Source organism: Phlebotomus argentipes, unplaced genomic scaffold, assembly GCF_947086385.1.
Source record: "Phlebotomus argentipes unplaced genomic scaffold, Phlebotomus argentipes genome assembly scaffold_4, whole genome shotgun sequence".
Taxonomy (NCBI): Eukaryota; Metazoa; Arthropoda; class Insecta; order Diptera; family Psychodidae; genus Phlebotomus; species Phlebotomus argentipes.
The window spans coordinates 12,177,434-12,201,569 of NW_026776174.1; the positions used below are offsets into that span (position 1 = coordinate 12,177,434).

A 24,136-nucleotide genomic window follows, 5' to 3' on the forward strand; every position below is an offset into this window, starting at 1 on the left:
TGGCGGTTCGCGCAAACATTGTTCAGCGCCTTTTTTCTCATCAACCCCTCAATGGACTCTTGGCGAGCGATGTTCCATTAGATGAAGTTCACGTGGCGCTTTTTAATAACCACCCCTTCTGGTAATTCCACGCGGTGGCTCAATATTGTATCACCGATGGTGACTTTTAATGCCCCACAATGGCCTCTTCTCACTCTCGCCCACCCAGATATTAATGATGTGCGCCCTCTTTATGACATCATTATGCATTTTTTCCGCTCGCCCAGCGCACACACACTCCTTCATCCTTGGGGAAAATTAAATTTTCGAGGCGGGCACTAAATGATGATGTAAGTCGGCAAGTTGGGCGGTACTTGGGCTCCATCGAGGGAGAAACGCCAGCAGCCAATCGTTGGATGATTTTCCTGGAGAGCACACATGCCATTTTGTCCCCTCTCGCACTCACGAACGGCAATAAGCACATTGAGATATATCGCTTATCATTTGCATATTCATCCGCACTCCTTCGGCCCTCTTCCTGCCACGACATCGCAGATCCCATCACCGCATGGAGGGTGATATTAAAATCCTCGCCGGCAACTTAACATGTCCCAATGCATACAATTATTGCCATCAATCACTCTGTCGTCTGGCTTAAACCAATTTTTATTACATTTCGCCAAAATTATTCTCGGAAACGGACGCACCTTCACAATCTCATCGTCCCTCTGATGGGGTTTCACCCCGGAAAACAAAGCGATTCGCTGTACTAAACTGCATGAGACACGTGGATTAGCACCCTCAATCTCACACCCCATTTGTATTTGAGATTGCTTCATAATAGTATTGGGTTGTCATTTATTAAGCAATTTCATTAGATTGATTCCTTTCTTGTGAGGAGTCAAAATTGCCTTCCTAAAATCCTCACGAGAGATTTCACATGTGATTAAAATACTGAGTTGAGATGATTTGAGATTGAAGATTTTGGGAAGCTTTTCTACACTTATTTTGTAAAATCTCACGGCAAAATTTCTATGAATTATAGCAAAAACTATAAATTAAACTTACCAGTAAATCAAGGCTCAACCAGTTGGAAATAGCGTTGGTTAATCATCAAAATTCACTAATGATGTATATCAAAATACAAATTACTTTAAATCTTCTGACCTTCATCTTATATTAGTGCCAAAATTGAATTAATTATCCTAAATATAAAACAGACTCTCCTGATATATTTCATCTTTGCACAATGCGTTATCAACTCTGTCGATCTCACCGTGAAAACAGAAATCAAGGGTAGGTTTTACAGTCAATTGCTGTGAAAATTGAACGGTCTGAGGGTGAAAGACAATTTCGACTGTGTTTTCCAGCTGTGGAAAAGCCACTTTCCCTCGTCACGTCTTCTCAGGACTCACCTTTATTTTCCCTCGACAGCAGCGGGACACCTTTTCGCCATCTACAGACTCTCCAGGCGAGAAAGACATGAAATGATTTGGGCGCGTTGCGGCATTGTCACAATAAGTGCGAAGCGCGCACTTGGGATCGTCATGCCTCAATTTATTTGAACGGTGTGTTTTCGGTGCGTCCGGCGCAAAAGTGCAAGTCAGTTCCACCCACACCTTTGTATGCCAAACCTAATTGATACAAATTATCTGGTGCATTCATCAGTATTCATAGCGCACTTAAATGGCCCAAAAGTGAGTCTCTCTGCGAATCACCCTCGCCCTCGAGCAGCATTTTCATTTCGTGCGAGTGTTCTTTTTGGGTGAGAACATCAAATTCGTATATAATATTGTTTACAGTTGGGGTGTTCCACCCTCGTTAACATCAAATTCAATATGTTTCTTCTCCTCCACTCTCGCATATTGCCCTTGTTTGATGATCCTTTTGCACAAACACACCACCGAGCAAGGGATACTCCTCGAGCGGGGGCGCGGTGAGGGATATAAAAAGTCAATGTACAAGTCATTTAACTGTCGACCAGAGATTTTCTCGATGGATTCATCAATTTCAATCACCGCGCGCTGGCGAACACACGCAGAAATCCCAGGAGACAATTGAATGATTTGCTTTCTCGCCTTTTAACAGCTTTATTGTTTCTCCGCTCATTGTGTCTTCCTCATCTCGAGGACAATCAATCTCCCCGTGGCGCGTCACTTGATAGCGAGGCGCCCCACCCACCGGATATGGAGGCAGAGGAAGCGGACATGAGCCAATCTCCTCGCTCAATTGTTCCATGTCGGTGGAGACTTGGCACACGGACGTGCCCTCAGCACAAAAAGGAGAGCCAAAACGAGGGTGTAATGGATGTTGTTCTTGGGCGAGCAGCGATTTGGAGACGCGCACACAAGACATGTCAATGAAGTAAAAATAAACGATGTGATAATCGAGGTCTTCTCTCCTCTTCATCCCAACGTTGTTTTGGCCAATGACACACGCGAAAATCTTCTGAGATATAAATATTTTTTTCCCATCACGAAGAGACTGAGGACGAAAATTAATTTTCCTCTCGCTTCGAGGAAAAAACATCAGTGAGTGGAAACATCGGGGAAAGACACACTGAGTCAGCGAGTGATGTAGCTGAGAAAACTGTTATTGTAGGAAATTGGACAGGAAAGCGCTTGATTTTCTATTTGGCCAGAGCAATATGCCTTCTATTACTTGTACTATCTCGAAAGTAATAATGAATGATAAGTTTAATTGCCTATACTTGAGTATTTATAGCGACACTTTCAACTGCCTTAAAAATCCCTTAATTTAAACTTCAAATAAAGTCCATTCAACTCGTATTGACCGAGGCGTCGCCTTGTCTCTTGACACATTGTTGAACCCCTTCTTGGGAAGTTTCTCTCACTGGCGCTGATTCAACGGAATGACGAAAGTTTTTTAATAAACAAATGGATGATGGTTCAATTGACGTAATTTTATTGCAGACACATTACGACGTATTGCAAAAATGCTCATTCCCCCGCCCACTCACTTCCGCTTCCACAGACACACAGCATCGCAAAAAGTTCTTCAGAGCAGAAAATTTAATTTGCTCTGCCACAGATCAACAGTGCATTCAGCGACTGTGCAGACAATCGCACCCTTGCTTTAGGGCGGCGGTTTGGCTTTCGGATGCTCGCACAGGCCAAAGAGGAATGGGGAGGAAAAAACATTTATTTGTTCCTAAAAGCATGCAAAGAGAGGAAGGGAAGTGAGCAGAAAGATTTTAAACTGCCATTGGAAATGAATTGTGAAGCCCAATTTAAAGTACAATATGCGGCAAAAAGTAGTGAAGATTGTCTGAAGTCAATATAAAACCATTTTCCTTTCCGCTACTTAATGATCCGGATGAAAATCGAAGGGGCGTCAGCACTGATTTTTCACGCAGAATTCATTCACAATTTTCCCCCTTGCGGTGTGTGTAAAATTTTCAAGAGACACTCACCAATTTATCTCTTCCTCAATCTTATCTGTGCGCTTGGCCATTTGCTCACCGACCAATATTTCTCTCTCCAATAATTGCAGCGACAATCTCTGGGTCATAATTCATAACTTCGGCAAATGTTACACGCACAATATTGATACATATTTCAGGCGATGCGGCATGACCTTTATCTGGTGGTCCATTTTGGGCCGAGGTCATTTGAGTGGAAAGTATAGATAAAATGTAGAATATTTCGTGCACACTGTGAACATCATCATCAATTTATGATTGCCATTCAGTGGATCAGTAGGTTCGCGCGGAAAGGTAGCTTACGCCAACTGATAGCCACTCAAATTTGGAAAGCGAGGGGCGCCTTTTAGTAAAGATACCACACGGTTTTTTCTCTCTGCCGCCTCACAAGAAGTGTCGATAAGTGACCATGCGATCCATCGGCATTTTATTGCTCCTTCTATACAATTTCTGAAGAAGAAAAGTAGGGGAAAACAGGGGTTTTTCACGCAACAACATTGTAATGGAAAAATGCTCATACTGCGAATTTAAAGCTGCTTTAGTTTGATCAGTATTTGATTCTATTTGGTCGGCAATAAACTTTATTCTGCTCAGAAATAAAAGAAAATTATCAGGGAAAAATTAATTTCATTAGAAATAGTGGTAAACAGAAATCATTCGGGTTTTGTTTTGTGGCAAATTATTTTCAAACTGATAAATTAACATTTTTTTTACTGACAAAACAGCTGAAACACTGAGTAGAATGTTCTTCGCGTTTAAATTTATTTTTATGCATTATAAAGAAAATAAAAAAAATACTTGATTTATGCGACGTTTGAAAGCTACAATCAAACAGAACGTTACGGTTAAACTTCAAACAAGAGTGACTTTTGAGGCTTAAAAGTCAATTGAAAGTTCTCTGAACTTTCGCTAAGTGATTAAAGGTTTCATTTAAAGAGTGTCTTTACATGTATTGCAATTATTCATAATACAATATTGACTATTTAATAACACTGGCTTATTTACTGCGCTGACATTCGATTTTCGATCACTGATGAATGGTCCAAGACAGCCTCTCATTCCCCTACTTTAGTCACTCAGGCTAAAAAGGCCAGACATTCTCCACATTTCCGTTTTTCTTCTTCTTCAATCAGCAAACCATCTTTTATTGCACGGGACAGCGAAACTTGCTGACGGTATAAAATTGATATTTATGGCAATTGAGACTGTCTATTTGGCTCTCAAGTTTTATTTTTCGAATCCCTGTCTAGTGAACTGCTTGTCGTCCGCCGACAGTCCAAGAGTCACTCTCTCTCTCCGCTTTTTATTCATAATCCCGGAAACTGTAATTTCAACAAAAGGATGTTGTATGGAAGAGGGTCATTCGACATCCTTTTTGTTCACTGCACATCCATTGTTGGCATCGGAATGGACGTCAGAAAGGCAGAGAGGCTAATTTTTATATGCGTACACACACGATGATATTTATTTCTTCTGCTCCGTTTTGTATGTTTTGGCCCAGAAAAAAAACACGAGAGAGAGACACAATTTATCAGGGTCGAGATGACGAGGACATTCTGCGAAGGAGACGCGCTCTGAATCTGAGATTTACGATTTGATGATCGAGAAGGTTCGCCATATTCATGATTGTTTTTCTGGCCGGCTGACAGCGGAAAATGCCTTCTCAGTGACGAAATATCTTGATTTTCCAGTTGGTGAAAAATGCGCCGTGAGGCAAACAACACAATCAAATGGATGTAATTATTTGTTCTAAAGCAGATAGTATTGATTAAAAGGCACGATAAGACTTTTCCTACAATTGATAAGAGCGCAATTAAGCAAACACACCAAGTGCAAAAGCTTAGAGAGTGAAACTATCGAATTAATTTTTCACGTTTATATTTGCTCTAAATTCATATAATAAATCGCAATAAATAATTCCTTTTTCTCTCTCTTTATTTTCTCTCACATCATCTATTCACATTAAATATTTCTAGCTGTTGGACCTAAAGACAATAAACAGGTGATATTTAACCTTAAACTCTCCAGTTAATTTACAATGTTTTTTTTTCCTTAATCATTTGGGATGGAAAAATGCCTATTGCCGAAAATTGGAATGCGCTAGTTTTTATATGAAATACGATAAATTATCTCTCGAAATGGGACACAATCCCTGCATTGCTCAATTATACACCCCACGAAACGCGTCTCCCAAGCAATGCCACGAGAGGAATTGTCCAGAAGTGAGTGTGCTGTGTCTCGAAAGTACCGGAAAAGTGGTATTATTGATGAGCGGAAATTCATAAATTTGGAGGGTGGACTCACAAATACACGCAAACACTGAGGAAATATGTTTTTTTTCTGTATACAGGATTGTGCTTCACAAGTACTTTCGCATGCTACAGTCACTCGAGCAGGGGTTGAAATTCGATTTACTACAATTGTTTGGTACCCAAGAGAAGATTGAATTATTGGCTAAATACTGAAAGTATGATTTTGGGTGGTCAATCAGATGTTTAAACTAAGAAATTATACTACAACGTAATTACACAAGGTTGAATTGGTTTCCTATGTACAAATTATGTGTTGGGATAGGGCTTAGAAGTTAGTCTACTTCCCTAAGTCGGGCGCCAAGTGGAGTTGATGGCCATGCCGCGGGCGCGCCTACCACCACACGCCTCGGCCGTGGTTCTGGGCGTGCGGGATGAGGGTGGGATGCTGGTAGCCGGCGTGGGGCAGCACCATGTGCGCGCTGGGGTGCTCCTGGTGCTTCGCCCCATTTAGGCACGGCTTGCCGTCGCGCACCAGCACCGGCACGGCCACTCGCCGTGGGGATTGCATGGTGGTGGGCGGGTGCGTCTGGTAGCCGTCCAGCGAGCCCTTCTCGTTCTGCGCCCTCTTGGTCTTGTACCTGTGATTCTGGAACCAGATCTTCACCTGCGTCGGCGTCAGCCTAATCAGACTGGCCAGGTGCTCGCGCTCGGGCGCGGAGAGGTATCGTTGCTGCTTGAACCGTCGCTCCAGCTCGAATGTCTGCTGCTTGGAGAACAGCACGCGCCTTTTCCGCTTCTTCAGGGCGCCCGTGGTGTTCTGCGCGCCCATCAGATCGCCCACCTCCTCGTGATCGTCGAGGATCTCCTCGTCGCCGCACTCCTCCGTCATGTGACTAGTTGTGGTGTTGTGATTCTGCTGCTGGGACGTCTCGTCCAGATTGATGATTTTGCTGTTGTTGGACGAGTCGGCCACATTCGATGAATTAGAGCAAGCCCCAAGAGGTGTGTAGGACAATTCCGACGCGACAGGAGACGTACTGTCTGGACTGGCTTGCTGAGGAATGCCTGCAAGAAGGTGAAGAAGATGATGCAGCTGGTTTCTACACAATGCTTTTGTAGTCAATTTCCGCCGGCGGAGATAATGCCTCGAGAGATGGGCAATAGAGTACAGAAGAAGTTGAGGAAGTAACTCCTCCAGAGAGTCAATTGCTTATTATTTTATTTTGCCATGGATGAAAAAGGTGTCACTCTGGGGAAGTGAATACAAATTGCCAAATTTCCATGGCACAAAGGTAAACTACATGCCTCTAATATCCCTCAGACGCTCATTCACTATCGGAAACATAAAAGTCAGAGAGGTGGTCACACAAAGCACTCTCCTGAGGAGCGAAGGAAAAAAAATCCAGCTGAGAAAGGATGCTTCACGATCAGAGAGAGAGAGAGAGAGTGCGAAAAGGGACACAGGAACAATGATCCCGGGCGATAGGGTCATAGATCACACATGAAAGCTAATACTTCATCGATTTCGGATACAGGATACAAGGCAGCAACAATTGTGCAAAAGTTGCACACAATGAATCGAAGGCGATATTGGAAGGATGAGAGAGAAATCACGCCTCTGCTCCGCCCCATTATTCCCTCTGTCTCATGCAATCCAGCCAGCGCCCTGATGGATTCATCCCCTGCCATTCCACCCTTGTTCGGTACACCGCAATTTACCCTTACTAACGTGTCAGAGGTTATTGCAGAAGCCGTGCCATTTTCACTGTGCGCTCCCGTAATGAAATTCTCCCCTGGGAAAAGTTTTGGAAAGTTTGAATAAAGACCAGACACAATTTTCGGACATCATTCAACCCCCCGCAATGGATAGTTCGGGGATGTTCTACAAGATTAATAAATTCATTGGCTACAAAGTTTCCTTAGTGAAGAGAAAAGAGATAAATTGACCGTTGGGATAGTTTGAAAAGAATGTGAAACACACGTGAAACATGAAGCATAAAATTATTTAACTCCTTATTATATAAAATAAGTATTCATTAAACTGTTAATAAGTTTAATAAAATTCAATGAATACCAACCCTATTAACCCCTAATGTTGCATAAATGTTTCTTTACACTGAGAGGAAAAGATACGAGATAAAGCTAAACTAAGGAATTGATAAGAAAAATTCATATTTTAATCTGGAGTAAATAACCGAATAAAGAAAGAAACTTTGTAGAAGTTAATTATGTCGTTGATAATTTTGAATTTGTGCCTTATTTCTCTCTGTGTAGTTGAACAATATTATTTTACACTGGATTTTTAATCATCCTTTTTTTATTTTTTAAATGGTGACAAATGGCCGTTTTTTCCTCTCTATCCAGTACAACGTAAATCCCCGCGTTTGTCACCATTTTAATTCGCCAATTCTGTTGAGGGAAGATTTTCTCATCCGATTCCATGGTTCAATAGCACAGTGGTTGAGAATTAATTGAGAGAGAGCGTCGGAAATCTCACCCAACCATCAATTACTGGGGATTCGAGTATTCAAGGGGTAAATTTCATCCCTTCGAAGCGTTCAAATTGTCGACACCATAATGCCCGGATTGATCTTGAGCAGATGTGTGATTTCTGCCATTCCCGGGCGGCATGAAAGCCTCCATTCTTCCCACAATTCGCAATATTTTGACACACACGGCATTAAGTGTATCAATGGCGAGTGCCGTGGGAGGTTTGGCAACAATTGACTCACCGTATTGATCGTTATTGCTGTCTAGAGGGGTGGTCCAGGAGCGGGTGGCGGCGTGGAACATGTTCTGATAGTGGCCAGACTCGCCGAAGAGCGCGCCGTTGGCTGCGGGTGGGATGAAGGTGCCTGGCACAGGATCCAGCAGCCCATTGTGGTGCGGATGAGGCGGCAGGGCTGCTGTCTGGTGCGGTGCTTGATTGCCATTTGAGTCCGTGATGCCATCCTTGGGCTGAAGGCCGAGAATGTCACTGATTTGGAAGGATGGTCGATTTTTCATGCTATCCAGAATCCTGCAACAATAAAATACCTTTACTTTCGACCTTTCCAGACACTCTGGCATCGCCAAACCGCCGGGATTCCCCAGCCAGATGGTGCCTCAAATCTCTGCGAAGACTTGTAAGTCATTTGGCATTGTATAGAACCTTCATAAAAGAACACCTCGTGTAAATTTTACAGTCCTCAGCCTCTAAAAGGAGAATGTTTTGGCTTATCTTCACAGCGGTGCCGAAGTCTCTAATTTGCTAAACATCTACCTCTCTTTGGGAATTTCCTAATATTTTATTACTTCAAGACGACTCTTCTGCCTTGGCGAAAGAGTGAAGAAAAATCCAAGCGATTGATTTGTATTATGAAATCGACGCGATTCCGAGGGGTTGAACCAATCGGAAGCTCATCGCCGGAAACACCCGTCGCGCGATGATATTCCTGATGCTTGGATATGGAAATTCAATGAAAGTGGGTGCGTAAATCATGCCACACTCAACCGTGAAATGGCTCTATTTCGTCCGGCAATTATTTAATGGATATTATGTACAAATCATCAATTTTAATCGGTATAAATTACAATTAGCGTCCGTTTCTGACTCTCTTTTTAACTTCACACCCAAGATTTGAGGGCAGAAAAAAACGAGGGTGAAGTGAGATTGGTATTTTTGGCACAAGACGCATTTATCACATGGAAATTTATCGACTTTCCAGCACTCGAGAGAGTTGTAACATTTTGAGTGGCCTCTGTTCTTGGAGTGTGGGACGTGACCAAAGAATAACACTTCACGAACACCGTCGTGTGTTGAACAATAAAAGGTAAGATGGTTTTTTGCAGAAGGACTGCGTTGAAAAAACACTTCTTCCTGTGTGACTTCAATAGATTGTGAAGCATATTTGTTATATGCGAAAAGGAGAAGGAAGGGAGAGAAGAGCAAACCTCCGACGAAGATGAAAGAGAATCCAGAGAACTCACAGGTGTTTTGGCTTATGAAATTATGCTAATTTGATCCTTAAGGGTATTTGAAGTAATTATTTCGACCAACTATACTGATCTGTCTGCACAGAAGACGGTCTTTTCGTGGGAAGGAATTTATTAATCTGTCAATAAGAAAAGGATTTATGTCGAATTGATCGTCGAAAATGTGCCCTTTGTTGTCAAGAATTTGTCACATTGTCACGTTAGTTGCAACAATCTGATTAAGTGTGACGATTGAGTGACTTTTTTCCGTTCAGAATTTCTGCTCGTGCTGAAGTGACTGCTCGAGAGCACTTGCAATTGCTATTATTCACCACTGAACTACTCGGCAAACAGAGGAATACAAACCCTGGGAGAGCAGATCTGAGGGCTCCCGGATAGAAAGCCGCTGGGAGGAAAGTTGGGCCCCACGGCGGCAGGAAAATCGGTGACCACGTCAGGAAGGATGCTGATGGGGCCATGATGGACCCGAAATCAGTGGGAGACGGGGTGCACCGCTTCTTCTTGCTTGTCTCAGCCACGGTACTGAGTTTCTTCTGAACAGCCAGTTTCAAGTCCTTAAACTTCCTCACTTAACCAAAAGAAACACAGGACTAAATTCTCCGCACTTCTTCACTGTGAATCCACACAAGTTCTCGGCGTCTCACTAAAATCACTGGAAAGTGTCTTCATTCCGAGAGACACGCATTTGGATAACTCAATGAGCAGATATTAGGCGAGAGGGCTAAAAAATGCCAGCAACTTCAATTATTGTTATTATAATGCTGCCTCTGAGCCTCTTGACGACCACTTCACACGGTTTTAAGAGTATAAAGTTACGCTGTCGACAGCAAATTCTTAACTGTAACAAAAGTACATGGCACTAGACATAAGTGGACTCACAAGTGCCCCAAAGTCAAGGGTTGTTCGGTCGTCAGCCAACCAACCCCTGCGACAACGCCGAGCGAGGACCAATGGCGAGGAGCGGCTGAGGCGTTCCCGCCATCGGCCGCACCCATTCTCCATGCACGCTCTGCGTAGTGCAGATCCTTGTGGCGCAAGGATCGTTCGAGCCTGGCGACAGTGGAGGGAGAGCGGGAAAGTGTACACTCAGCCAATTTGGCGTGCCTTCTCATTGCGAGCGTATCCTCTTGCATAACGAGGCTCCTGCAGGAGAGGCACGCAATCAGGACGTGCGAAGGACACCCCTCGACCGCAGGATCATCCATCTCAGGCGTCATTAGCACGGCGTTATTCACGCAGAATCAATACAACGCTGAAATATACTCGTGTCGACGGAGATAATGGAAAATCAATGGAGGAATTTATATCACACTCCACTCCACCGCTTCTCAGGCTTTTCTTCGCGACTTCATCGACAGTGGCGTAGGAAATGTGTATTAATAGAATGTTCAATTCACTTTTCCGTCGAAAAGAAATGACACATAATAATTCCTTTGAAGAAAATCCTCAGAAATGACGATGAAATGAAAATCTCTAATGAGATTTTATATACAAATGTTTTCTTTGTCACCTTTCTCATCTTTCTCATGTAATTGAGTTAATAATTTAGAAATTAAGAGTTAAGCCTGAATTACCAATTTGAATCGAGTCTTTTAACCCTTTCATCATTCATAATTGACCCCAAAATCCCGCTTTTTTTTCATCAGTTTGGCAAAACGACTGCTTGTCAGAGTCATTTCTTCATGAATTTCCCTGTGCGGAAACCAGCCAAAAAATAGAATTCCTTCTTACACCCACATTTATGTTGTCTGCGAGAAATGCCGAAATTGAATCACACTTCCTGTCCACCCGAAAAGTGCCACGGAAAAAATACGCGCGAGAGCGGAAAACTCCTTGTGCTGGTGGGAAAGAAGCCATCGTCTCCGTATGGTAATTGTAGAAAAATGCTATAAATTAGCTGTCATTTTTATTTTTGGACTATCCTGTCATCTTTGAATGGTGTGTTTCACATTTTTTCCACTCTCTCTCTCTCTCCCCTCCCTCATTTTATTAACCAAACAAAGTCATAACTTTCCTCGAGCGCGTCTTTTTCGCCTCGAAAAAACCACTCTCAATTTGCCCATTCCGCCCTCGCACAATTGAGGGCCGCAGAGAACAAGACCGAAGAGGATGAGATGCGGCATTACAATTAACATGTAGTTAATTAGTTTGCCATTGCGGGGGTAATTTAGTTGCAATCACAGCATTTAGTCACTGTGCCATTTCCTGGGCGAAGTTCAAAAGCCACGCGAGCTGTTTGAGCGATTCACAGCCCACCCCCTCGCGATGGGTCACATCTGGAAGCATTTGGTGTTTTTCACACAATTTATTCACTCTCTCTGGAAATCTCCCCCGGAATTGCCAGCCTAATTGCTAATTGGGCAATTGAACTGCGCGCTCCCTTCAAATGTGCGATCGCGATATCAAAACAACTCATTTCCCTTGCGTCCTGGCAATGCTAAACACTGTGTCACTATAGCAAACACTGGTAAATAATCTCGAACAATAATCTTCCACGCGTGGAAAAAGCTGATGGCATTCTTGCAGCACTTTATTAATGAGATTATGCAGAAAGACATGGTAAACTATGAGGTGTTCTTTAGCCCAGAAGTAAATTGCTTTTCGTCCTGAGGACATTGTCAAGAGCAAACTGACCGTAAGAAGTCTCCTTGTGAAGAAATTTTCAATTTCCGTTTCCTATTTACACAATTTCTGCCAACTGCTCTTCGCAAACAGTCACAGCTATTGCAAATGAAGCGTGATTTTGAGGTCTTTTACTCTGTTTTGGCAGCATTTCCGCATGCAATGAACAGCCGTGCCAGCATGAAGATCACAAATGATTGCAACAGGACAGAGATTGACTCATTCCTTCGGTTTGGCTTAACTTTTGCACACGCATTCACCATTTTTCAGTAGTTCGTGTGTGCAAATAGAGGATCTCGTGGAGTGAAAAGGCTACAAACCAAACACTGCCATCCATCACATTGTGGGAAATGTATGGATTTTCTGGCGGAGGATTGGGCAAAAAGTGAAATCCCATTTATTCATTCGGATATTTACTATTTACTCACACTGCGGCATCTTAAAGCTCAGCCAAAGCCATTATACGGATAACAGTAAACAAATTATTGAGCACAACGCCCAAATCCCGACACGTCCTATTTGTTATCCATCCTCCTGGCAAATGATTCCTTTGTCCCGGCCAAAAAAACTGCCATCGAGGCTCGGAAAAAATTCCAGAGCGAGAGAGAATCCATAATCTCATAATAGAGATGTGATGCTTTTCACACGTTCCCGAATTTTTAGGCGGTTTCTATAAAAATTCCTGATGGCTTGTGGATATAATTGGGGAATAATCCACTGCAAAATGTGTTGAAATTCAAAGAATTTCAGGTGAGGAAAAGTCCCACATCAGACTTTATTTAATCCTGAAGGAAAGCTCAGAGAGACTTAGAAAATGACATCAAATTTAACATTTCAATATGAGCAACAAATAATTTTATGAGAGCATTTTGTTTGTAGAGGAATTCCTTAAACACCGAATTAAAACTCGCGAACACACTGTCCTCTTATGCGTTTTTCACTTCTAATTGAGAATTTTAATCATTTTAACGTCTGAATTTTTCACGTGAATTTTGAATATCTTTCGTGACTGTGAAACACTTGTTTCTCTAATTAAAATTATTCGCAGTTTTGGCGTCAATTGATCTTTTAAGCACACACTTTCAGGTATCAAAGCGTTCAACTGTATGTAACGCAAGGTAATATCCATAAAATATGCAATTCCCTCTAAATGACTCATCCATGTTTCGCTTGAAGAATTGAGATGGGCTGCTTGGGACTTTCCAGCGCACCCGAGAATCCTCAGATGATCCCTTTCATCTGTCCATGTGCTGGTTTTTCCCAGCAACACGTGCACTGCAAAGATTTGGGAAAATTGATGTATGTCCGTCTTTTCTCTGGGCGAAATCTTGTGATGTCGTTCGGCATCGATGGGAAGTTTGCATTTATATCCGGTGGACGAGAAAAGGAGTGTCTGTTCACCTATTCAGGAGGGAGAGAATATCCAACAATCCCCAAAAGAATGACCATAAAATCGAGCCGGATGTACCTGAATTGATATAAGAGTCCTTTTATACTTCAGGAGCTCCGATGCTTGTTTGATTTTGACTTTTTCAATAGATGGGACACAGAAAAAGAGTGTCATTTCAACATTGGGCAATCGGAGCGCAATTGTAGAGCTGGAATCCTCCCATTTTTATGGGACGATCTTCAGGTCATTGTGAGAAAGTTGTCAACAGCATTTTTCATTATAAAAAAAAACTCGCGTATAAAAATCAAAGTCTGTCGCACAGGAAATATGGCTTTACAGGCGATCAGAGTGTAAAGAGATTTCTTGAAGTTATCGAATAATCAACCGCACGTAATCAATTTCACCCGCAGACGATTGTCGAAAGACCCTTTTGAATTAGTTCCAGTCTTTTCACGCACATTAATTCCTCGTTTAACTTGTGGGGGTGACGATTTAACAGGATTGCCGAAAATCCCCCAAGAATTTGAGGAATTCTCACAGAAGAACATTTCTGAACTCGCCACAGATTCGCGAGAGAGCAAAGCACTATAATTGATAGAATTTCTACTCACTCTAGATTGCACGGATCGTGATTCGGCACGTATTCCGTGGGAGGAATTATGTGATTGTAGTAATCATAGTAGTCGTCGTATCCTGTTGCATAGCCGCCGTGACCGATGTTGTTGCTGCACATTTTGCGCCTTTTCCGAACTTCACGCAAATTGCAAATATTGTTTTTCTCGCGAAAATTACGCAATATTTAAAGCACTCTTCACGGCGCGCACTTCGCGTTAAAGAAGCGACAAAAAATTCACAGTGTTTGAGACATTCTCTCAAATGGCAAAGGTGAAAAGTGCGAAGAAAAACTCCTGCGTTTTCAGGTAATTCGTAATTTATTGGAAGATTACCAGCGCGAGGCGCATTGGCCTGTTCACTCCATCGACTAATCACAATCGAACTGATCTGGGTATTATAAATTAAAGTATCGAATATGTTTGATATATCTTTTCTACACGATGTACTGTTATATTATCATTATCGAGCTGTGATAATTTCCTATCTGTTTGCTCAACTATACCTATATTTATATATTCAACGCTGGTATGTGTATTGTATATTTAATTTCTGTATTTTTCATACAAAATTATCACTCGTCGCCATGCAATGTCGACTCCTCGCGCTTCCCGGAGTTCTCTAAGACAAACACCGTCGCCTGGTGGGGATCAGGACACCCTGACCGGGATATTAACTGCCTTTTCTGCCGTGAGACAATATTGGAGGGAGGAACACTAAGAAGAAATATCACCTTATACACCGATAATGTCTCTCCTTTTCAGCCCACACATTCAGCGAGATATTCGCCATGGCGATTGATAATGCTGAGCGCGATTTCTGGGCTCCAAGCTATGAATCATGTTTCGGAGGAGAGTGGAAACTGCCCTGCGATTGATTGGAAATCTGAGCAAATTCCCTGCATGGGTTGTTGAGCATTTTGTTGGATTGAGGGGGATTTCGAGGGCTTAGTTGTCCAGTGTGTGATTTTTGCAGCGTGATAACTCACCAGCAAGAAACCCTCCTGCTCAGGCTGATCCCCCGTGTTCACAACACGCCGCGTTATCAGAGTGAAATCGTGGGGAAATATCGCAATATACCTGCGTGATCAAATATGTATGTGTAATTGGCGTTTTTATATTATCATCAATTGCATTTGTAACAAATCTACAAGACTATATCGATCGATGTGTGGCTTTCGTGCTGTCTTATCAGCCAGAAGAAATAAAAACCGAACAGGTCTCATACACACCGCGACCGCGCTTTCAACACATTCACCGAGGCGACTCTGGTACAGGTGATCAGAAAGGCAGATTATCTGATGTTTGAATTGTGGCGCGATCGAAATCGTCGAGTCAAAGAATTGAGATTAATTGCCATTTGCTTTCAAATGGGACACAATTCGCCAGAGAAGCTACCTTTTCCCCACTCTCTGATAGTGAGGATTATGTAATGACCACCATTGCTTATATTACTGTTCAATGATCGGAGCGAATCTCCTCCCAAAAAAGCTCCCAAGCCAATAAATGCGACATTCCAAAATCGCCTCAATTGCACTCATAGCCGTCCTGATAAGTCACAAGAGATGTTAATTGATCATTGAGTGAATTTGAGGTAGCAATCAACTGAAGAGGCACTAAAATGTGTTGAGAGAGATCTTTTTGTGAATGGATTTTCAGCAGAATTTCAAGAGATTTTTTGCCGATTCCGCATCAGTTTTATCAGAAATTTCCCACTCAATGCCTTTTATCTATTGACACAATCTTTCACAACAAAATTGCGGATGATTGCGCTTCCAAGACGCGACAATCTCGAAATATTGACACAAGTCTTGACCTGGAAAAAAATCCGCGCACTCTTTTGCAACAGTAGGCGAAGTGTTGCATTAAAAAATGAAGTGTTATTTCAATTGTCGTCCCTTTTAAAATATGTTTAAAGCAAATACCAGAGATAATAAAGAATATGTGCATAGAGAAAAGAGCGCGTTCCCATAAAAAAGTATCACACCCTTTCAACGTGTTTATGAGCCGAATGATGTGGAGTTTAGAGGTTTTTCCTTCTCTTCTTCTCTGGCTAGTGCGAGAATTCCACACGAAAAAGAGACATGGATTTGATTGGCGGAGTGTGGGGAGATTAAATGGGTATTTTAGAGGACAATATTGACTGCTAAAATGTGCGATAAGTACAAGTGTGGGAGCTTGTCGCAGAGAGACAAAAATTACACACGAGCCAAGATAACAGTGATAATGGTAGCAATTATTTCAAATGCCGCGATCACTCAGGAGACGACTTCGTGCTACTTGGAGGCTTTTTTCCACACTCTTGACCAATTTCTCGCCTTCAGCGGCACTAAAACTCACTGGAAGTTCGATATGATTGCAATGGAAGTTGCTTGATGACGATTGTAAAGTCATAAATTTATTACTTAATGAATAAAAATGCAAATAACAAACAATTGAACAGTCTTTTGATAAATACAATGATTTTAAGGGTAAAATAACTCTTCTTAACATAGAAAGTTCATCTGATGACCGCTCAAGGCGCTAAAGTTGCAAGTAAGATTTACGAGATTCAGCCCACATTTTCTAAGTAAAAATAATTTCTTATTGCATTTCATGTTAGTTCCACGAATCCATACTTTCATTGGCTAAGCAATGAATGCTTGTCTTGTCCTTAACATGTAACTTAACATTTTTCTTTCATCCAATATCAAGCACACAGTTAATACCTTTGCTCTCTCACAGAATCATTCTTCGCGCGCTCACCCTTCCACTACTCTCCGATTAGTGGCGTTCATGGAAATCCACCCAAAAAGTGTGTCTCAGCTTCGGCTGCTCGTGACACATCAGATGTCCACGAAACAGCCCGAATAGAGCACAGTTTCTGCTAACCTTAAAACACCGTGGATTTCTCAGATTCTGGTTCTTCCTGCAAAATTGGAGCATATTTTGCAGGATGTCTGAACCAAAAAGCATCCGCGGGGTTTCGCGGATAGTGAAGAAGCTGGACAGCGCTCTGGAAGCGCAGAATTTCTACGAGGCACACCAGATTTTGCGATCCATCTTCTACAGATACACTGCACAGAAGAACTATGAGGAATTGCTGGCGCTTCTCCACAAGGGTGTCCTGTACTTCATCGACCACAGCCAGAAGACCATCGTGGCAGATCTGGCATCGCTGATTGTGGACGTGCTGGAGAAGACGACGCCTCGGGCGGATCAAGAGGAGTGGATCAAGAGACTGGGCGAGATTCTGAAAGAAATGGGCCCGATTGTGGAGAGAGAGACGCTTCTGGTGAGTGTTTTGCGGATGATTTGTCTGCTCGGCCGGGTTTAGTGATTGGTCTGTTTTGCCTTCCAGGCGAAGATCATCAAGTGGAGCAGCATCGTGAACGGAGGAAGACTCGGTCATCCGCTGGTGCACAAAATCGTTGGCCAGATAATGTGGCAGGAGAACAATGTGGAGCAGGCGAAGCACCACTTCCTCCTGTCCAAGGACGGCGAGGGATTCGCCCAGATGCTGATCCAGATGAGCATCACAAAGGCCTACCAGGGTGAGAAGGACCTCATCATCGCGCAAGTCATCCTGCAGCAGCTGTGCCTCAAGGAGACTTCCACGGCGCAGCAGACTTTCAGCGCCTACACGAAGCTCCATCCGGACATTCTGCTCGAGCAGCCATACTTCTACCTGCCGCTGCTGAACTTCCTCACCTTCCTCCTCAAGCTGGTCAAGAGTGGCACTCTGGAGAGCTTCAAGGCCCTCTGCGACCTCTACAAGCCCTCCACTGACCGCGATCCCTCATATGAGAAGTATCTGCAGAAGATTGGGACAATCTACTTCGGCGCTCCGGCTCCGCAGCCGCGCTCGCATCACGGCCTCTTCGGGGATCTGTTCAACCAACTCTTCCAGGGCCTGGAAGACGAGCCCTCTTCCTCCGCCACGGTCTCTCTCAACGACCTGGACTAATTGCACTCTTTCCAAATTGTGGTTGCAGCAATGAAAATAAAACATTTCCCATCACATTCTCGTCTCACTCGATTCTCATCGGTTTTCTGTTGCTTGTGAATTACAATATCTGTGACGAGGCGCGAAAGTCAGTGCTCGAATGTCACGCTCTCGCGATTCACGTGCTCCCGTTTTCCCCCGGAAAATCAAGTGTTTCACCCCCAAAGCAGTGCAAAATGACTCTCGAGGGTCTTCAAAAGAAGGTCAAGGAATCCTTCGCGAGTGACAAGGATCTCTATCGTGACACGCCTCTTCGCTATTTAGGTACATTTATTGCAAAAGCTATTATGTAAGTTTGTTTATATCTAATACGCCTCATTTCCTCCCTAGGGTACTCAAACGAGGTAATTCCGATGCTGATTGACTGATAAGGTTTCCGACATGAGGATAAGTGTGGAATCTTTCCCTGTTTTCTTAGGTTGGGGAATCTTTCCGACCACTCATCAAGAAGATCTTCGTTCATCTCTCTTATGGCATCGCCGTGAGTTACGTTTGTGCCGATGTTTGTGACAAATCCTACAAAGTTTACAAGGTTTCAGAGTCTCATGATAGTGAAAAGGGGATTAATGATAATGAGTGACTTTTTCAGAGGCCTTCCGGAGGTGCCAAAGCTGCCGCAGTTGCTGCCGGAGATGTGTTCCTGTGGCAAATGCTCGCCTCCGTTATCATTCCCGGATTCACGATAAACAGGCAAGATTCAGTCCAATGAAGTCGTTCAGGAACTCACAATGATTTCTTCATTTGCAGGATTTGCTGGGGAACTGGAAAGCTGCTGAAGATGGCTCATCAGAAGGGACTGATCAAGAAATGGGTGCCAACTTGCGTGGGATTAGTGTCAATCCCTGGTAAAAAAGACACTCGATTTAAAGATCTCTCAATTTATTCATTTGCCGCCTATTTTACAGTGATTATCCATCCAATTGACAACTTCGTGGACGCTCTGATGGAGAAAACGTATCGCGTGTACATCAAATAGTGCCTGGGCCGAATCTCGACACTCCTGCAGACTTATTTGAGCGGCACTTTGGCCACCACTTCGTACATGTCAGTCCTGCGCTTCCTGAAGCACGGCAGCTGCTCACGAGCCGAATCCGCGATGGAGAAGTCTGCAAAACGCCGCACAATTAGCTGAAATCACGCCCAACTCTTGCCCACACTCACCGAGATCCGCCTTGATGATCTCCTCCTCCTCGCCGGCCTTCTTCACCACGCGCGCCCACGGGTCCACCAGCATGGTGTAGCCCCAGTTGACGAAGGGGTTCGTGTAGTCACGCGACGCGGACACCATCGTCACGTAGCTCTGCGTGTCGGCGGCGCGCGCCCGCTGGTACAGCTCCCAGTGCAGCTCGCCGGTGTAGATGGGGAAGGCGGCCGGGTAGACGAGGAAGTTGCAGCCCTCGTTCCTGTACACACGCGCGAACTCGTCGAACTCAATGTCGAAGCAAATGCCTGGCGAACGGGTGAGAATTTTAATAGTCTTGCCTTCCTGTTGACTTCATTATCTCCATTAGATGATATTAAGTGTGATTTACTGAGGGTGCTTGAGAGGTTCTTGTTACTTTCTCTATTAGGAAACATATTCAATTAACACTAAACTGAAGGCTGAATGATTCTCGAAGAATGAAAATTCTCTTGATAATAATATTTCAAGTTCCAACTGAATTTCAGATATAGTTTAATAAATTGTACGTGAAATACGCTCAGAGATATAGTGAAATTTTTGTTAGTAGTCAAGTTAGTAGTTTAGGAAATAGAGTGAGATTGATTTTAAGAAGGGGATATTCTTAGAATAGAAATGGAATTTGACAAAGTTACGGCCTCAAAAGCAAATCAAACCGCAATAAATATCGTAAAAATAGTTGAAATTAGTTCATAACGAATTTTCTTGCGAACTACTGATTTCTCTGAGTGTGGAAAAACAGGTATAATCGCTATTCTAGAATTTATAGCGTAGGAATAGTGAATAGTCAGGGTCGTAATGATATTTTGCTCATCTTTGGTGCATTAATTTACCAAAGGAAATATTTGAATTTCTCACTCATTTACAGAATATTAGAAAGCGTGATAGTAAATTTCCATTATTCGTAGAAAAGCGTTATCTAATTGTAGTTGAAGAGTAGCAATAAATTGATAGCGAAACACAATTGCCTTTGACCCGTTAATCTGCATTGTCCCACTCACCGATTCCGATTTTGGCCGGGCCAATCTCAACGATGGTGAAGTTCTTGCCGGGCGTCATGGCGCTGGACTCCTTGAACGTCACCTTTCCGGGCACCTCAATGTCGTACAGGTGCACCTTCCTGTGCTTCCCGATCATTTCGCCCTTGGGATTCCACACGGTGCACGTGTTGTATAGCGTCTTGGGGTTCTGTGCATCGCGCTCCGGATAGGATCCGCCGATGATGAAGATGCCCAGCTCCTTGGCCACGGCTGACAGCGCCTTGCTGGTGTAGCCCTCGGGAATGGCCTCGGCGTACTTGTCGAAGAAGGACGGGCCGTAGGGCGAGTTGAAGAGCTCGGGCAGCACGACGAGGATCGGCACGGACGTGCGCTTCTCGTCCGCCACGGCGGCGCGGATCTTGCCCAGGACATATTGCACGTTGTCCTCCTTCACATCACCGGCGGTGCGGTGCTGAATGAGGATGAGACGCAGATCTGCGGAGAGAAAGACAGCCGTTAAGGACGCTGCTTGGCAATCATCGCGATGCTGGACGCACTTTTCGACATTTTCCAATGAGCACTGCTTACACACGACTGAGGATCACTTTCCGAGAGCGGATTGAGAATGACTGGCAGAGCTGCACTGTCTCGCCAAAGGTTTTATACCTTTTCACCGCCTCGTCGACCGTTAATCATGTGCCTCTCCGGAGAGATTTTCGTGTTCCCTGGGTCACTTCTTATCAGAGGAGTGATAGTAGCATTTTGATTTCAATTAAAAATATGAATCTTAATGAGGCATTTTCCTTTACTCTATTTTCCTTCCGTCACACTGGGAAAAAATCTTAATTAGATTTTTTGTGTGAAAGCAAACATTCCGTTTGCACACAATGCTGGGGTGGAAAAAGGGGCAAATATTTGCTCATGTAGAGAATTTATTTGCACTCACCCACAATCATGTCAGAGTCGCATTAATGCTAAGGAATTTAACGTTGAGCGCTGAAGAATGAAAAGTGTGAAAATTTCAGGACTTTTCACCCAAAAAGTCATTGCAAGAGCACTTTCACTTATCATTTTGTTATTCACAGCTGTGACCTTACACAAATTTCTGGTTTTCTCATTTCTTATCAGTCTTTACGAAATATTAAATAAGCTTTCTAGCCTTTCTAGTATCAAAACAATTTTCCTGATATAAAATTGAAATATTGAAGCCTCATTTCAAGGATATATTTGCACTAAGTCAATATCAAGTTGAAGAGCATTCAGTTGCACTTTTCCCGCCTCTGAAGACTCACCTGGAAATGCTTCGTCCCGTGAAGACAATTTCCTTTCCTCAGAAGGAGAAAGAGGAAAAAGCATCTGCCATGGACAACTTTCACCACTATTTAATGAATAGTTCTCTGCACGGTCTCAAGTACATTGGGGATAAGGGCATCACGCTCTTCGAGAGGTTCTTCTTCGTCCTGGCCTTCATCACCGTATCCCTGCTCTCGGGCTACTTCATCTCCAACGTGTGGCAGAAGTGGAGCAAGTATCCTGTCATCATCAGCGTCAATCCCATGGGAGTTTCCCTGAATTCCATTCCCTTTCCCGCCGTAACAATCTGCAATATGAATCAGGCGCGCCTCAGTAGCGCCCAGAAGATCGCCAAAGGTAGCCTGGAGGACTCTCTGCTGGACAGCACGTGTGGCTTTGACAAGGAGTTCCGCACGGAAAATACCATTTCCGGCAAGTGGATACACTTTCGCAAGTTCCTGCTCAACTCCTCGCAGCCGTGCAGCGAAATGATGGTGATGTGTCGCTTCGCGGCCAAGAAGCAGAACTGCATGGACATCTTCTGGAGTTCCCTCACGGATGACGGTCTCTGCTGCACTTTCAACACCGTCCATCCTGACTTCATGTTCCACGGACCGCTGTAAGATGACAACAGCACTCTTGTGAGCACTGACAAATCATACTTGAAGATATTTCTGGTTCCAGGACTGAAAACAAGTGGGATAGCGATGAAAAGAACAGTTCCAAAGGTGTGGCCATCAATTGGACACCCGAGACTGGATATCCGAAGAAATTGCCACCGAATTCCTTCCCGCGACCCATTCCAGGAGCAGGAAAGAACGTCGGACTCACTGTGGCGATGAACTGTGAGGTTGGGAATTACTACTGCTCCTCCACGAACAGCGCAGGCTTCAAGGTCCTCCTCCACGCTCCGATAGAGACTCCCAAAATCACCAACTATGGCTTCTACGTGGCACCAGGAACGGAGACCAGAGTCGTCGTCTCGCCAACGATCAATGAAGCGTCAGAAATGATCAGGAGAGTTGATCAGCGTCAGCGTCAGTGCGTCTTCGCCAATGAGTATAAGCTCTTCTACTTCAGGACTTACACGCAGAAGAATTGCGAAATGGAGTGCGAATCCAAGATCATCGCTGAACACTGTGGCTGCATTCTCTACTACATGCCCAAAACCACGGCGGATGCGCAGATCTGCAGTCTTGACGACGCCGACTGTTATGAACCTCTCAAGACCGCGATGAAGATTAATGGTACGTTGACGTGCAGCTGCCTTCCGGCGTGCTTTGAGATCTCCTACGAAAGACGATCATCGACCACTCCTTTGGGTCTTGGAAACTTCCTTATAAAGGATCGCTTTCTCAGCAAATATCCGCGCCAGTTCCTGAAGTAAGTGGAAATTAATTTTAATAAAAACTCCGCCCATTGAAATGCCCTGCCCATTTTATTCTCTCAATTAAACAACAGCTGTAGAGATTTCTTCTGATTTCACGCACATTTTACAATCTAATATTTCATCATATGGTTTGGAAATATTCATGTTACATTGAATATTTCATATGAATTTTTAAAAATTCAAAATCACGCCCTAAATATTTTGAAATGAATTTTTGAATGAGATATTCTATTTTTCAACATTTTTAATGAAATAAACCAGCCAATAACCGATAGTTCATCTTACTTCTAGAGAAAATATTGCTGTCGTTCACATTTTCTTCGTGGACAACTCAATTCACAGCTTCACGAAAGGAGAGCTGATCGGCTTCACTGAATTTCTCTGTGAGTTGTTTTCACCTTGCGTACTACTTTTCCAACTCAATGCTTTCCTCCTGCGCAGCCAGCACCGGAGGACTTTTGGGCCTGTTCATGGGCTTCAGCGTGGTGTCGCTCATCGAGATTGTCTACTACATAACCATGCGGCCGCACTGCATGAAGAGGAAGCGCCGAAAGCGCAAAATAGCTCCCGTCTTTCAGGCCTGGAAGTCCACCTCAAATCGCCAGCTCGGCGTTCATGTTTATCCGTATTGCGAGTGAATTCAAGGCGATATGTTTGCTAAATTTCTGCCACTTTTTCTCTGCCTAAATCCCGCGCACACCTTCTCAAAAATAGCTGCCGGACGAGAGAATAATCTTCGCAAAGCCGCTACAAATGATTTATTTTTGTTTTCACACAACTTAAGAATTCTCTCTGAATTAGATTTGGACTATCACAAGCTTATCGCACCTCTTATGCAATGTTTGTTTTATTTTCGTGTTTGCCTTCTTCTCATCCCGCACATTCTTTTCTCAACATCTCTGGATGCCAAGCATAATTTAAATTAGTCACTGATAATAATTGTACGCTGTGTTGTCTTAAGAGTGCTCAGCTTTTTTGTGGACTTGCTTTGCCCCCGAAATTGCGTGAAAAAGGCGTTAGATAACGCATGAGGAGTT

At 43.6% G+C, this 24,136-nt stretch overlaps 5 protein-coding genes across 5 annotated transcripts; 3 read left to right on the forward strand and 2 right to left on the reverse strand.

Annotated features, from left to right (window-relative positions):
- Positions 1–5,282: 5,282 nt before the first annotated feature.
- Positions 5,283–14,664, reverse strand: LOC132257370 (homeobox protein Nkx-2.2a). Its single transcript, XM_059754236.1, has 3 exons — positions 14,272–14,664; positions 8,406–8,692; positions 5,283–6,738 (listed from the first exon to the last, which is right to left on the reverse strand). Exons 1-3 carry the CDS (start codon positions 14,391–14,393, stop codon positions 6,065–6,067), a joined length of 1,083 nt encoding a protein of 360 aa, XP_059610219.1. The 5' UTR covers positions 14,394–14,664; the 3' UTR covers positions 5,283–6,064.
- A 2,454-nt stretch (positions 14,665–17,118) lies between these two features.
- LOC132257848 (Golgi to ER traffic protein 4 homolog) lies at positions 17,119–18,273 on the forward strand. Its single transcript, XM_059754887.1, has 2 exons — positions 17,119–17,545; positions 17,612–18,273. The coding sequence occupies exons 1-2, from the start codon at positions 17,207–17,209 to the stop codon at positions 18,215–18,217; spliced, it is 945 nt and encodes a 314-aa protein (XP_059610870.1). The 5' UTR covers positions 17,119–17,206; the 3' UTR covers positions 18,218–18,273.
- A 30-nt stretch (positions 18,274–18,303) lies between these two features.
- Positions 18,304–19,232, forward strand: LOC132257851 (mitochondrial fission process protein 1). The gene is made up of 6 exons (XM_059754889.1): positions 18,304–18,520; positions 18,587–18,600; positions 18,675–18,788; positions 18,846–18,946; positions 19,004–19,101; positions 19,162–19,232. The coding sequence occupies exons 1-6, from the start codon at positions 18,433–18,435 to the stop codon at positions 19,230–19,232; spliced, it is 486 nt and encodes a 161-aa protein (XP_059610872.1). The 5' UTR covers positions 18,304–18,432.
- LOC132257850 (omega-amidase NIT2-like) lies at positions 19,119–21,095 on the reverse strand. Its single transcript, XM_059754888.1, has 4 exons — positions 20,974–21,095; positions 20,438–20,911; positions 19,418–19,705; positions 19,119–19,362 (listed from the first exon to the last, which is right to left on the reverse strand). Exons 1-4 carry the CDS (start codon positions 20,981–20,983, stop codon positions 19,265–19,267), a joined length of 870 nt encoding a protein of 289 aa, XP_059610871.1. The 5' UTR covers positions 20,984–21,095; the 3' UTR covers positions 19,119–19,264.
- A 619-nt stretch (positions 21,096–21,714) lies between these two features.
- LOC132258505 (pickpocket protein 28-like) lies at positions 21,715–23,737 on the forward strand. Its single transcript, XM_059755836.1, has 4 exons — positions 21,715–22,328; positions 22,394–23,092; positions 23,442–23,482; positions 23,541–23,737. Exons 1-4 carry the CDS (start codon positions 21,715–21,717, stop codon positions 23,735–23,737), a joined length of 1,551 nt encoding a protein of 516 aa, XP_059611819.1.
- Positions 23,738–24,136: the final 399 nt, after the last annotated feature.

What these genes read in the sequence shown, in the direction of transcription:
- LOC132257370 (XM_059754236.1), bottom strand. Translation starts at nt 14,393, where the DNA reads ATGTGCAGCAACAACATCGGTCACGGCGGCTATGCAACAGGATACGAC. An exon ending in CACGATCCGTGCAATCTAGA is followed by an intron (nt 8,693 to 14,271) that starts GTGAGTAGAAAT and finishes TTATTGTTGCAG; the next exon opens with GATTCTGGATAGCATGAAAA. An exon ending in CAGCAATAACGATCAATACG is followed by an intron (nt 6,739 to 8,405) that starts GTGAGTCAATTG and finishes ACCTTCTTGCAG; the next exon opens with GCATTCCTCAGCAAGCCAGT.
- LOC132257848 (XM_059754887.1), top strand. Translation starts at nt 17,207, where the DNA reads ATGTCTGAACCAAAAAGCATCCGCGGGGTTTCGCGGATAGTGAAGAAG. An exon ending in TGGAGAGAGAGACGCTTCTG is followed by an intron (nt 17,546 to 17,611) that starts GTGAGTGTTTTG and finishes TTTGCCTTCCAG; the next exon opens with GCGAAGATCATCAAGTGGAG.
- LOC132257851 (XM_059754889.1), top strand. Translation starts at nt 18,433, where the DNA reads ATGACTCTCGAGGGTCTTCAAAAGAAGGTCAAGGAATCCTTCGCGAGT. An exon ending in AATCCTACAAAGTTTACAAG is followed by an intron (nt 18,789 to 18,845) that starts GTTTCAGAGTCT and finishes TGACTTTTTCAG; the next exon opens with AGGCCTTCCGGAGGTGCCAA. An exon ending in GGGATTAGTGTCAATCCCTG is followed by an intron (nt 19,102 to 19,161) that starts GTAAAAAAGACA and finishes CCTATTTTACAG; the next exon opens with TGATTATCCATCCAATTGAC.
- LOC132257850 (XM_059754888.1), bottom strand. An exon ending in CCCGGCCAAAATCGGAATCG is followed by an intron (nt 19,706 to 20,437) that starts GTGAGTGGGACA and finishes CCCGTTCGCCAG; the next exon opens with GCATTTGCTTCGACATTGAG. An exon ending in GATCATCAAGGCGGATCTCG is followed by an intron (nt 19,363 to 19,417) that starts GTGAGTGTGGGC and finishes GGCGTTTTGCAG; the next exon opens with ACTTCTCCATCGCGGATTCG.
- LOC132258505 (XM_059755836.1), top strand. Translation starts at nt 21,715, where the DNA reads ATGCTTCGTCCCGTGAAGACAATTTCCTTTCCTCAGAAGGAGAAAGAG. An exon ending in TTCATGTTCCACGGACCGCT is followed by an intron (nt 22,329 to 22,393) that starts GTAAGATGACAA and finishes TTCTGGTTCCAG; the next exon opens with GACTGAAAACAAGTGGGATA. An exon ending in TATCCGCGCCAGTTCCTGAA is followed by an intron (nt 23,093 to 23,441) that starts GTAAGTGGAAAT and finishes CTCAATTCACAG; the next exon opens with CTTCACGAAAGGAGAGCTGA.